At 38.7% G+C, this 14,633-nt stretch overlaps 1 protein-coding gene across 1 annotated transcript in view; it reads left to right on the forward strand.

Annotated features, from left to right (window-relative positions):
- The first annotated feature begins 1,430 nt into the window (after window positions 1–1,430).
- The window catches only part of LOC141898451 (selenoprotein S-like), a 63,547-nt gene continuing 50,344 nt past the window's right edge, over window positions 1,431–14,633 (forward strand). The window contains exons 1-5 of the mRNA XM_074784336.1: window positions 1,431–1,599; window positions 2,369–2,962; window positions 4,222–4,362; window positions 5,011–5,117; window positions 9,753–9,842. Coding sequence (XP_074640437.1) covers window positions 2,797–2,962; window positions 4,222–4,362; window positions 5,011–5,117; window positions 9,753–9,842 — 504 coding nt within the window. The 5' untranslated portion in view covers window positions 1,431–1,599; window positions 2,369–2,796. The remainder of the gene's footprint in view (window positions 1,600–2,368; window positions 2,963–4,221; window positions 4,363–5,010; window positions 5,118–9,752; window positions 9,843–14,633) is intronic.

A 14,633-nucleotide genomic window follows, 5' to 3' on the forward strand; every position in this document is an offset into this window, starting at 1 on the left:
TTCAACTGGGCCAGTCTTGAATCCATTCAGTCATGACTGTGCACCTTTGCCAAGGTCTTTAACTCTATTAGATATCAGTTGCAGCTACCTCTTGACGAATGATCTAACCATCCTAACATGATAAATACTAATCATACACTGCTTAATTCTCTATCACCAATTTCACAAGTCAAAAGGTAGTTGTCATTGATAAAATAGATATAATCACTGCGAAACAATTGTAATTGCATGTAATTTGAAATTTGATGCATTATGATTGATGTCCACTCTGAGTGTTTACTTTCATCATCAGCAACTTGCAATTCGTCTTGGTCGGTTGGTCAAAGGTTGCGTCACTATGTCAGATCCACAGAGACTAAAAGTGATACAATGTATAAATCTTATTACCGAAGTTCAGACAAGTCTTTAAATGTTGCTAATTTGTTAGATTGGCTATAGAACTAACATGGTCTTAGACTGAAGTCTAAACCATGACTATGGAACTAGGCCCTGGTCTTGCGACTTCAGACTGCTTGTCTTGAATCCATTCGGTCATGGCTGTGCCCCAATCCAAGGTCTTTTAACTCCATTAAATATCGGTTGCAGTTACCTCTTGACGAAATCTAACCTTATCTTCTTACCCCCTAATACCTCCATACTGTATACCTTCGCGGGTGGTTTATATCTTATTGCAAATACAATTACATGTAATTTGAGACTTGACTCAATGATGATACTTTATGCCACTCTTCGAGTATGTACTTTCATCATCGGCAATTTGATATTTGTCTGGGTTAGTTGATCAAAAGGATGCTTCAATCAGCGGATAAGTATCATTGTAAAACAAACTACCGGTATTAGTTGTCACTAGTATGTCAAATCCACTAGTTAATTCTAACTACCTATGAGCAACTGATCCGTGGTTAAAGATAATTTTCGCACCATTTGACCCTACCTCGTGACCCGTTGTAGTGTAGGCCTATACTCGTCTAGGCCACAATACCATAAAGGTTCATGCGATGTAGGGTTGGATAATGCGTGCTGCGAATCAAGATGCACTGAAACATATCTAACTGTGCATCAAATCAGAACTGATATTCTTTTACCAATAAATACATTTATCGTCGTGTTGCCTTGTTTATTGCGGTGATTCAACTATCATCTTCCACACAATATTTCAACGAAACCCATCCAAACTTGCGATTGTCGTGTTCAATCTCGGTATATCGCGTTTGGACGAATTTTCTCCTTAAAACGTAAGTCGTAACTCGTGCGTCGTAAAACGCATCCTCCCGGCAGGGATTCGAACCTGATGGCATCAAGATTGCCACGGCACGAAATCCTGCCATATAATCGACCGTGTGCGCATATACATGCGCAGTTCAGATGATGTGATTTTTAGCCAATCAGAAATCCCGTTTTATTTTAGCCCGGGTTTTCCCATTTATAGTTCTTCCTTGAAATTTGCCTCAACGATTTTACAACGAGCAATCTGATTGGTGCCGCCAGTTTTCGTTCGGAAAGCTGCGCACCCGGTCTACTGATGCAGGGGTTCGTGCCGTGGTTGAGTGTAGCGATGCCATCAGGTTCGAGTCCCTGCAGAGGGAGGATGCGTAAAACGTAAGTCGTATATCGTACTCTTATATCGTAAAACGTAACTCGTAAAACGTAATTCGTATGGCCCAAGGTATTCCATACAGATGAAACGACATAACGAATTACGTTTTACGAATTGTGTTTTCCTTTTACTTATTGGCTATTGCTACAAGAGTTTTTCGGAAAAACACTGGCTTTGCAATGAAGTCGAATCATGACGAAGAATGAATCTGACTGAATTTATTTTGCATTTCGAAATATATACATACATGTATATCAATCGTCAAATTGAGGGAGTTGCGTATGCATTCTATACTACAATATAGAGTAATAATGAGACCAAGGAAGTCAAGTGACTTATGATAATTTCAAATGATTAATAGTATATTGTAGATTCAGCCAGCATACGTCCAGATTGATTAATTAATAAATTACATACGCTGACACTGTCCTGTTTGGCAAGGGCACGATGATTTAGACGATACAAAACTGCAAATTATTCGGGGTTCATGGAGATAAAAAGGAATTGAAGTCTAGCTTTTAATGATGAAAATTTATATTTGAAAGCAAAGCTTTTTGGCTGCAATGTCATCCGGGCATCATATCATTATTAGTTGAGGAAGCATTCGGCAAAAAATTACAACCGATCACACTACAGTGCTGCCTTTTGCCTGCTACCCAAAGTTATTCACGACACGGAGAGTGCACCACAACCTTGACCTCGTGATAAATTGAACCGAAATGTGAGTCGGAAAACGTAATTCGTACAACGTAATTCGTAATGTCGTTTCAGGGCTTCCATATCTATTGCCATGATTTGCTCCATCGGTGGGCCATTGTCTGGCCCAAAACTAGTTCCGTGTTGGTTATGGCAGTAGGTGGGTTGCGATGGTCCCGACGATGGTAAACTACGTATGCTAACGTCGGACTTGAATCCAATTTCGCCGAATAACGTTGACACACGTCATTGTTTGGTTAGCGTGCTATGTAGCGAACATCTGGCACTTCTACGTCCCAACTTATCGATTAATAATTAAAACAGCGCTTTATTATGTAAATTAGAGACGTTTTCTTCAGATATATATTCAAATACTTATCAAAACGCTTTCAGTTGAAAATAAAATGCCACTTGATCGCGTTTAAACGTCGTTTCTTTAGTTTCGTTTTGTTTACATTTTCACCGAAACCGCTACACCACACACAACCCGGAAGTAAAATCACATGGCAGATTTCGCTGACGCTTTCGACCATAGAGAGTTGGAAGACGAAGTAAACATGGATCGTCAAGAAGTGCCGGACGCAGAAGTTCACGTCGAACCCGACGACGTGGGATTCGACGCCCAACAGCATCAGGATGTCAATGTTAATCTTGATTGGTATTCCACAGGTTAGCATGAAGAAAGAAGAGAGTAAATCATTAAAAAGAAGGCTAAGAAAGTGGAAATCAATTTATATTTGCCGACGCGGCAGTATAAAAACGTTGACACCACCCTCTATGTGTTACAAGATATTGATTTTCATAAAAATATCAATATCAATTAGGTTTAAGGTTAGGGTACATAGGGTAAGCACAGGGGCTGTTATCAGAGTTGTAGGTAATGTAAAAACGATAATCTGTTAATCCAATGTACAGTATATATAAAATAACAAGGGGGCTAACGACGCTCACTAACTACTCAACTTCAGTCGCTTACTATTTCGTTATTTCTCATCCGATTTTGATAATCCAGGCATGATATGAAAGCTAATAGCTTCCTGCTTCTAACAAAACTAATCTCGTCAACTTCCAATGAATAGTTTGTGAATTATATGTCTTTCAACCGAAATTAGGGCCGAAATCGCCTGGACTGAAAATGCTATGACGCCGGTTTTTGCCGATTTCGAAATTTAAAATGTTGAAATCGACACGAAATCCTTCACCGATTTTGATGATCGAGGGCTTCAAATGCGCAAAACATTCTACATTTTCTGGATATTGTGGTTGTCTCGTTAATCCATACGATCCAGCTTTGCAAACGCGAATTTTCCGATTTTACGTCAATTCACGCACTCGACACGCAATCTCAAGATATACTACATACATTGGATTAACAGATTATCGTTTTTACATTACCTACAATTCTGATACGAGCTGCTGTGAGGGTAAGGGTTAGGTTGAGAAAAGGGTTAGGTTTCATTTGTTATGGGCAGGAATGATTAGTAGGTAGGGCAAGTAGCACTTTAGGCCTACCACAGGCACTTGAATACTGGCTAAGATGATGGATAAATATTAAATTATTCACCGGCAATATGTTATTCCTACTTTGATAATCTACCCAGAATTTACGCGCCCGTCGTTTAACTATACTAAGCCTATACAGAAAGGCAGGAAACACTCCTATCTCTGTAATGCCTTAATCTACCTGCAAATATCGGGACTGCCGAACTCTGCCGACGATTGTCAAAGTTCATTCCGAGGTGTCCTTTTCAATCCTGAAATATAAGGAGCGCCCATAACTTCAATTGTGGACAATTTTTGGAAAACATTGACACTGTTTTAGCATTGGAACATTAAGGCAAAATTATCATCCATTTCCTACTTTCACAATAAGCTCTTACCTATTCAGTGCAGAATTTGTCATTTAGCCTACGTTGAATTGATTTCAGCCGTGATACTCATTAAGTCATATGGTTGGTATATCGTTTTGGCCGTTGTTGCTGTCGCTTTCCTAAAGAATAGATATGAGCACAAATTCAGGAATCTCATGTTTTGGAAGAGGAAAAAGAAGAACGAAGGACTGCAATATGGTAAATTTAAAGAAAATCCCTTAGACTTGTCAGAAGTCATCTGTTATCATTAGATTGCTATTATTCTTGAAATGAGCTACACGTTTAAACACAAGAATTGGATCTATCCCACAACTGTAGAACTTGTTTGACATAGCCTACTTAGAACCTGCGTTGTCCTTGCTGGTGTGTGGGCATCCAGGCTTGCTTGATGAAGTCAAGAGTCTTCGGTCTGCTAGTTTCACATGTCGTCAGTCTTTTTATTTCCATTTCATTGACCATGGAATACCTCCACGTTTCTCTGGGCCATCCCCTATTTATTTGGGTTGACTAGTTGAGAGTGGTATTAGGACGAGCATTAGAGGGCATCCTGAGTAAGCTTACATGTTCTGGCCAGTTCCACTCTAAAAAACTTCGGAAGATGATATTTTCTAATTAAATGTATAGAATAGTCCTGAGTTCAGTTGCTGAAAATGTGGTTAGATATAACTGTTGGATACACACCATGATTAAAATGCGTTAACAATTTTCACTATGGCATTTACATACCTTACAGATAACTCTCCAACCAACATTTCTGCAACTGGCTCATATTGAAGCACACCGAATATACAGCCTGATACTTTGTCGGTAAATTTGCCTCGAGTTGTATAATCATTTTCGATGTAGATGCGGACACCGCCCTAAAACGCCAGGAAGCTATGGAGAACACACGCCGAAGGTGGCAAGAACAACACGATGCCCAAGCGGCAAGATTTGCTGAAGAACAACGTAAAGTAAGCAAAATAGTCTCATTTTCAGCCCACTTGGGACATAAGTCCCAGCGGGCTATTGCGTTCACTTTTTATTTGTTGTCTGTCCATCCGGAATTCATTTATGTTATTTTAGGAAGATTTGAAGATGCTTCAATGGATAATCTTGATATTTGGTTTGTTCCTACCTGATTGCTTGGTGCTTCTTGACCACCCGTCCTTGGTCAGGTCAATATTTCAATCATATAGGTTCCACTTAGGTATAAATTTTCCAAAATTTATCAAAAAAATTTGACAATGAATCAATAGTTTACTACAGTTTTTCCTTAATTAAATCTCAGTGCTTTGCAAGAAATCTTGCGACAAAACAAAATATTACTGGCCCTGACGAGCATTATATCCATTAATTGCAAACAGTAGCCAAAGATTGTCATACTGTAACCGAATGATTTTTTAACTGGGTCAAAATACCCAGTAAAGTTTACTTTGGCAGTCCACCAAACAGCTTTTGAACGCTTAAATTCGTAGAATTTCAATTTTTAGCCCACTTAGGACTTTAGTCCCAGCGGGCTATTGCGTCCACTTTTCGTCCGTCCGTTCGTCCGTCCGTCCGTCCGTAGCCGGAATCCAGTTATTTTGGGAAGTTTTGAAGACGCTTCAAGGTAATGTCTTGATATTTGGTTTATACATGTATCTACCCTAGACACATCTTCAGCCCAAAAACTGGCCCTATCAGAATCAAGATGGCCGACTGGCAGCCATTGTTGTTCGCCAAAATCAGCACTTTTTACACATTTTCGAAGTTTACGAGGGAAATTTTGAAGACGATATGATCAATTACCTTGATCTTTCGAATATATTTGAATCTACCAAGGGCCCATCAGCATAAGAAACATTTGGTCCATCTGACTCAAGATGGCCGTCCTATGACCTTTTTAGTGCCCAAAAATGTCAATTTTGGCTTCCTACTGGTTTGCCATTTCTCATTGCAATTTGTGATGGGTATTCTTTGTAAAGGGATGTTTTATACCTGAGATAGGTATATTTGATCCGCCAATGATGACGCAATTGGCGGCCATCTTGGTGTCATTAGTACTCATTCGTAGGTGGGAAAAAGTTTTTCGACATTATATTGTTACCTAAGCATATTTTGTTATTTTGTTACAACAATGAATTAGAAAGTTGTAGCGTATAACGTGTTCTATGATTGGGGTGAGTTTCAAGTTCATTGTTTTTTGTATATGGCCACCAGGGGGCGTTGAATAATACAATATCTTAGTATTTCTATATTATATTTGTACCAATACATATTTTGTTACCCCAATCAATTGCAAAGTTGTAGCTCATGACATCATCTATGATTGTGGTGAGTTTTAAGGAAATTAGTTATTCTATATGGTCACCAGGGGGCGTTGAATAGTAGAATAACCTGGTATTTCCTTATTATATTGGTACCTAGGCATATTTTGTTGCCATGATCAATTGCAAAGTTGTAGTTCATGACATGTTCTATGAATATGGTGAGTTACAAGGTTATTGGGTTTTGAATATGGTCACCAGGGGGCGTTGAATAGTAGATTAACTTAGTATTTCCATATTAAATTAGTAACGAGGCATTTTTTGTTATCACAATCAATTACAAAATCGTAGCTGCTGACATGTTTTATGATTGTATTGAGTTTCAAGGTCATTGGTTTTTGTATATGGTCACCAGAGGGCGTTGAATATTGAAATTGTTAGATTGTTGAGCATTTGAAACCACTTCCCAAGTGGGCATGGTGTCCCTGGACCCCTAGTTCAATTTTTGTTTCAATCTTCTTGTTGTCCTTTCATATTGTTTTGCTTGTACCATTGTTTCTAAACTATGATTGACGAGGAACATGTGTATTGATATTCCTATAAGAACGTATCACAAAGGATCGAGAGAATGTATCTAACAGCACTTCATAAAGAAAATGATTTTTTAGGGAAGGACCCCCAATCCCCCGCCTCAGTGCCTACTTTTAACATGTAGGCCCTAACCAAATAATTCTGTGATTCTGTGTAAGATAATGTCAGCCAATTGCAAAATTGACATTTTCTATGAATGTGGTCAGAAAGGTCCTTGGTTACTGTAGTTGTCCACCAGATTGAGGGGGCATTGAACATCGAAATGTCAGATTGTCAAGCATTTCCCCAAGTGGGTACGGTGTCCCTTCTAAAAAGTAGATTCGTAACCCAGTCGCACCAGGAAATGTATAGGATTGCTCCAATTACTCTTCCTTTGTGAATTGGGTTATTTCTGTGTGTTCCGAAAAAGCATGATATTTGTTTCAATATGATTCCAACACCTACAGTGTCTAGTCAAGAATATGGATGCTGCGACGTCGATAGGATTCAAACCGCTTTTTCGTAAACTTAACACTAAGCAATGTAAATTTGCGATATAAAACACTGAACATTCGAAAGGATTCTATACATGTATTATATGCAGCAGTACTGAACCAGTGGTAACATCTTGCTAGTGACATGAGGAACAATTGGCTATGGCTTGAGAGTGAACATTTACTAATTGTTCCCACCGTTACTGTGTAGCTCTTTCTATGGAGTTTCCTATATTTCACTTAAAGTCGTATCAATTGCGAAGGTTAGCATTTTGTAATATCACCAGTACCGGGTAAAGATAGGCATCAGCTTTATGTAAAAAGAATCCTTTCTAAAGCAATCTAAAATTCATTCCGAATTATTTTTTGTTTCCATCATTTCTATGAGTCCTACTTTTTATGCCATCCTAACCGAATAATTCAAAGCCATATTTGTTGCAGTGTACTTGTCACGTGTTGACAACAGGCTTCAACGACTGTGCAACATCCACTGCATTTATTGAGCTCATACATTCGGAATGTTTGCTTTATCAGAAAATAACTCAGTACGAACAAATTAGATACAGTGATAAATTGTTGAGTAATTTTCTATCGGGATTTGGTATGAGTTTCTCGGAAGGCCCTGGTAAATCTGTCGAATCTGTGTTTCGATCTCATGCGGCTATTATTTACAGTCAACCTGTAAATGTAAATAAAACATTAATCTGGATGTCCCTACCAGAAACGTCGAAACTCATAGCTAGATAAATATGCAGTCTTGAATTGGCCATATTTTGTCGCCACGAAAAAATGTGGTTGCCAAAATGACATTTTAGTTTATTCATCTATTGGCCTGATTTCAGCACTACCCTCAGCTATTACGATTGTCATTATTAGAAACGTATCACATTTTTAGTAGAACAAGTGTAAAAAACCATTTGCTGGGGTTAACCCGATTGAAAATGAATTGAGTAAGCCACCCGGGTTAAAGTTAATACCAGTCTATAAAACCAGCCCCAGGGTTTATTGGCTCCCGCGCTGGAGAAAGGGGCAACCTGAATCTAATCTTGGAGTAATTCAAATGATTACTCCAAGATCTAATATAGGGAGTTTTGTTTCAAATAGTTTGGCTTATCAAATGACTGGCTCATAGTATAGGCCTAAAAAAACCAGTTGCAGTGTACCGAACACCTCAGCTACGATCAGAGTTACTCTCAACATTTTCTTCGGAGAGAGCGTTAACTTTACACCGACATAACGACCCATTTACCTCGCTGAAAGTGCATTGTTTAGACGATATTCGGATCCATACATGTGGCGTCGCCACTGCACTTCCAGTTCCCGTCATTAATCCCGAGTCAAACGGTCGTAAAAATTTGCATAATCGCTCTCTTAACAATGATCGAAATCCGTGACCTGATCGAAATATCCTGAGCACAAAGTAGGGCCTATATAAGAAAGCAAAATGGTTCACACGATAAAGCGGGTTTCGATTTGGTCTCTGCCGATTCCGGAAGTATCTAACTGGCGCGTTCTTTTCGACCATTCGGAATAACCTCGGAATAATTGTATGTCTCAAACGATTACTCCGAGGAATACATGTAATCTGTAAACCCGATTGAAGGCCAGTAGAGAGTTCGTAATCCGGAATCGCTATTCTCAAACATGAATAAGTTCAATCGTAACCTGGCTTATATGATATCAATGTATACCCTTTCAACGCAAGGCGTATGAAAAAAGTTCTGAGGAGAAAGAAAAACCTATAGCCCCGATCACACTTGGAGACGGTTTGGCCTGGGCCAGATTATCGCGGATCAGGCCCCCAAGTCGAATTTGGCATGGCCTAATCAGAGAGTGGGTACACACGTAAACCACTGACCACTCGATACTAAACAATGCTCAAACAAAGCGCGGAGTGGGTAATTTCCTGAAACTGTTGCAATTTTATACGCAATCATTTGTCCCGGGCAAAATTTAGGCCGGACCAAAGACGCTCATGTGATCGCAGCTTTATATGTCTGTAGAACTACTAGCAGCCTCTGTAACTACACTTCATGGTGTGGCGTAAAAAATTGTCCGACAAAAGTGCCAATGGTTTTCTATTTTCCGTGTTTGTTACCCAGTAATCTTTCACCTTGATGCGAGCTATAATTAACCGAATACTTGATCAGTGATTAATTGATTAGAAATGTTTTCTTTAATATCCAAATGAAATGTCCATGAAAAGTTCTGATTTCCGATAGCACTTTCCGAGATAGAGGTCTACGACGTATTTTTCTCGTACGTAACTATGATATCTGTTTGATGTTTCTTACAGAAAGAGGACGAAAAAAGGAAAGATAAAATCGATGATTGGGACAGACATCAAAGAGGCGAAGGATACAGATCGAAAGTGTATAAACCGAAGGTAAGCAATTTAAGAGTTTTCAGTGAGAAATAACAAAAAATTAAATATTATTTGAGATTCTTTTACGTATTTGAATGTATCTATTATCTTGTATCTGTTATGATTTCAATGTTAATAAAGCTGTTTACATTTGCAAGTACTAACGAATATGTAATACGGCATATTCTACTAATCAGGCATTAGGCAAAGCCTCGTAATGCCATTCTTTAAGACCAAAATGTCATCCAACATTACGCTGAATTAAGTCGCGTCATTATTTTCATGCACTACACTTGTAGGATATGTTGTTTACGGGCAAACAAGTAAGGATCAAATCGAAATTTTCAAATGAGGATTATTCGGTTATTTCACTGCAGCCCACAATACCGACAACAATTTTTTTTAACCTTGCTTACCCCATGAGATGGAGTGCCCACGCGTGATAATAAATATGTGCGCGACGCTAAGCTCATACAATAGGTTAATACCCTTCATTCAGTGTGGGTTTATAAGATGCTACGTATATATCTATAAGCAAGCGTGTATCTTGTTTTGATTGGAATTAGTTTCTGAGCTGCTCATTCAAGTTTAGAACGAGTCTCCGCTGAAATGTTTTGCAGAGTGTGGGATTAGTTTTTCTAATCACAAAGTGAAGGAACTTCCACGGAATTAGAATCTAATAAATTTGTGACATTGTAATCTTTTTAGTCACGTGTACGATGTGGCAATTGAAATATTAGATAGCCACTTGATTGCTCGGGCTGCAACTGTTCCAACTCTTTCAAGATTTTTATTTTTTTGAACCTGATTCCTGTATATAAGCCGGGGTTGTGAGTTGAGATCGACTCATTGGTCGACTCTGCGATTGATTTGTGAATCCAACAGTGGATATCAGTTCTCTAAGTCCAGTTTTTCATTTTTATCGTACCACAGATTTGATGGACTTGAAATAATTTGGAATGAAAACATTTTTTTTTAAATTGAATTCGTTACACTAATAAAGTGATCGAGGAGGGGAATTTGAAAAAAAAATCTTTTTAATCGCTTTATTTTGGACAATGATACCTGAATATTGTCTATTCATTGCCTAAAACACGTAAGTGATGCCACCATTTTTGCAAGTAATGCTTTTTACTGAATGAACCTGACAAATATATCCATGAGAACACCATCACCCACCACGATTTATTTTGTGCGTGATGTCAAAAGACGACGTAGTCGTGGAAATGAAATAATAAATGTTTATTTCTGTATCAATATCTATGTTTAAAAATGAGGGGGTGCCGGGAAAAATATAGAAATTATTTCTTTTTATACCGAGTAATCGGGAAAGTTCGTTGGCGGTTCCATGATAAAAAAAACAACAAAAGATCTTCATTGAAATATATTCATGTTGTGCGTGAAAAAAATATTTGAACGCATAAGATCGAAGTCCAATTAAGCGAATACAAATTGAGGGCTTTACTTACTGCATGTTGATTGTAAGTTAAAATGGACGAGTATCATTCGTCGTGTCGATACGTAAGAGATAATTGCTTTTAACTGTCATTCTCGTAAAGTGCCTCTTCTAAGAAAACTTAAGTGTTTAAACAAAGGGAAGCAAATCTTATGATCAGAACGTGATAATTTACTGTTTTCAAGCGATTAAGTATCGCCATGTATTATTTCCGAGGGTTCTCGATGTGACAGATTCGCCAGAGACGCACCGCTATTCGAATCATTCTAAAACGCTATACGATGAGCCTAAGTAACGTATCTCCCTAGTACCGGTTGTAAATTTACAGTTTTTTTTTCTAAACGCTGAATTTTCGCCGCGACGACTCGAAACTTATGAATACTTACGATGCATATCGGATTTACGACGGAAGTCGAACGATCTGACTTGTCTACGGTCTAATTTCGATGTTATTGAGTTGACGTTAAGAATAGAGATTGATAGCGTTCTAAGCCATTACCGACGAAGAACTTGTGCTCGCGGTTGTTGTTTTCTCGACGGGACACGTCGCGAACTGAAATTCCATATTCTTTCGAAAGTCGTCGTATGCGAGGCGAGAGTGGAGATCGTCGAACGCGCGTCTCCGCGATTTATATTTCAAGACATCCTATTCGCGGCGTGAGAACGATAGTAGCCAGGCGAAAGGCCAATCCACTAGGTGGCGTGTTGTATGTCGGTTATGCTCGGCTGGTAATATTTTTTTTTCGGTGATCAACTAGATTTTATTTTTGAGTACACCCTGAATCCGTGAAAACCGTATGAATTTGAACGCTTTTCGTAACCTTGATATTTCAACAAATGCAACAAGCCAGTCAGCTAAATTCATCAAAAGATGTATAGAAGTCCCTCCAATGGTTAATATATTGTAGATAATGAATGTATGTATTGTTGATACATTTGATATATTTTATTAAGAAAAGTTAATGTTTTCTGTTGTTTTGTAAAATATGTTATACATACTTTATAGTCTCCCATATTCCGTAGAAATGGTTGGAGTGTAAATAAAATCTTAATTCTAATCCTTACATAGTGAAACAATTGTTTCTATATCTATTTGAAAATCTTGATTTTGATGTTGTGGCCCTTATAGAAAAATAAATTCATTGTGTAGACGCTGTAACAATGTTCAAACTGTGGACAAGAAAATTTTTACCAACCCTTCAAACCAGTGTAAAACGCATATGAAATTTATGGTTCATTCTCATCGCCCAAAAATTTAGCTTCTACTCGACAAAAATCTGGAGGAATACAGAAATAGACTACAGCTGTGGGAAATTTTAGAAGTATTTTTCGTGACTACTTAGAAATGTTTGCGTGAGGTTGAATCATTCTGCCACGGTGTCCAACCGTTCAACATCACATCATTGCGGTGTCTCACTCTGTGAAACAGGATTTGATACCATCGAATAATCGTACAATTGCTCGGAACGAAAATATTTTTATCGGATAGAAAATGATTCATTTCAAAAGAACGATTAAGACGAATCACAAAGTTTTTCGGTGTATGCTGAATATGCGTATATTTTGCGGAGTCTGTGTGTAAACCATTGTAAAAAACGCACTTAACATTGTAAAGCTTGAAATTTTGATCGTGCAAGAGACTGGGCCCATATCCATGCATCCACTAGGAAAATATGAAGGAGCGTCCAGAGGCTGATGGATGTGCCAGCAAAATATGTTTATCCTCCCCCAATAACAACAACTCGACGATAAAGTCGATCTACAAGCGCCAAAGACATACTCTCGGCTTCCGGGTTGAAAATTGCGTGTATGTTTCCATTAGAATAGGTTAACTCCCTATATTGGCTGTATCTCAGCTTTCGATTTGTCGCACTGAAGGCCTAAGGCAGAAAAGCGAGGACGAACTTTTTTATTTTAGGACCAATCAAGGTGCCAGTGGTACGTAGCCCTTCAATTTGTCTATGTATACACAAATAGCTGGATCAATTTTTCAACTGAAGAAAACTTCTTAACCGCTATCAATAGTGAAAATGAAATGGCGGTCAATAAGTCAAAATATTCATATAATGTCGTAACTTAAAATCAATGTCGTGCCAGTTTCTGCATCATGCGTGGATGAAGATCTTAACAAATAAAAACCTCCGCGTCATGCGCGCGGTACGGATTCATCAATTATTATCGGCATAACTCGATAGCGATGCGACGATAAATCGGAACAATCGTCTATTGTCTTGGGTGTTTTGTTGACGGCTACCGCGTCGATGAGTGACAAAACGCGGAAACCTTCGTATTTCGATTCGCTGACATTTCGCACCCAGAGACACAAAAGATCGGCTAAAAGTATGTCGCGTGCGCGCACGAGAAAATGAAATACCGAAGTAAAGAAAGTTTTCGGTTTCGGTATCCGGTTACTGGTGTAGTTTTGAGACGTAGGAAGGTAACGCTATCCTAGGGTATCAGATTTACTGAATATTTTTCAATCTTGATCTTTGAAGTGTTCGCGTGAAATTTGTTTTGCACACGACGACAACTTTTACAGGCCCAAGGTCGACTTTAAACCCACGATCACACAGCAACGAGTTGAATTTGACCCTTGCCTAATTAGAGAGCGCGTTTACGCGTTAACCACTCAGACACTCGATACTGAACAATGCTTAAACAAAGCGAAGTGAATCAACTCAGGAACCAGTAGCAATTCACACGCAGTAGTTTGACCCTGCTAAAATTTGGTTCGGGCCTCGTCTGATGTTGGTCTGGCTAAATTTGTTTAAAACAAACATCGTTTTCAGGTCCATGTGCTCGCAGATGATTTCGCGGATAAACTTGCGAGTCGTTTTGTGAAGCTCGAAAGCGTAAATATGAGGATTTTGAAACCGTGTCCTGCCTTAGATTGGGCCTCCAACGACATGAAACTTTCCGGTCAATACGGGGTCGTCACATACCCGAAGCACATTGCTACAACACTGTGAATGCATTTTCTATCAATCATGATTCAGATATAAATGCAGTAGATTTCACTTAATTCTGATGACCATGCCTATGGATTTCTTTGAATTAGTAAGTGAAAATCTGGATTGAAAAATCCGAATTAAGCGAGTTCTCTGGTAATCTTACAGCTCTAACTGATGACCAAATACCTCCTGGGTACGGCAGGGACGGATATATGAGGTTCATCCCTGGCAATGACAAAACTATTCGCTATCAGACAATGCTATCAGACAATGCTTAGCCCTTATCTCTTATAGAAATTTTCCGGTGACATGTTCAGTCCGTTACTGGATGCTATTTCAGATCTTGCGTCTGTCACAGAGTCATTAGGAAGTAGTAATTCATGAGTCTCTGGATTATTCACCCAT

Source organism: Tubulanus polymorphus, chromosome 2 (genome assembly GCF_964204645.1).
Source record: "Tubulanus polymorphus chromosome 2, tnTubPoly1.2, whole genome shotgun sequence".
NCBI lineage: Eukaryota > Metazoa > Nemertea > Palaeonemertea > Tubulaniformes > Tubulanidae > Tubulanus > Tubulanus polymorphus.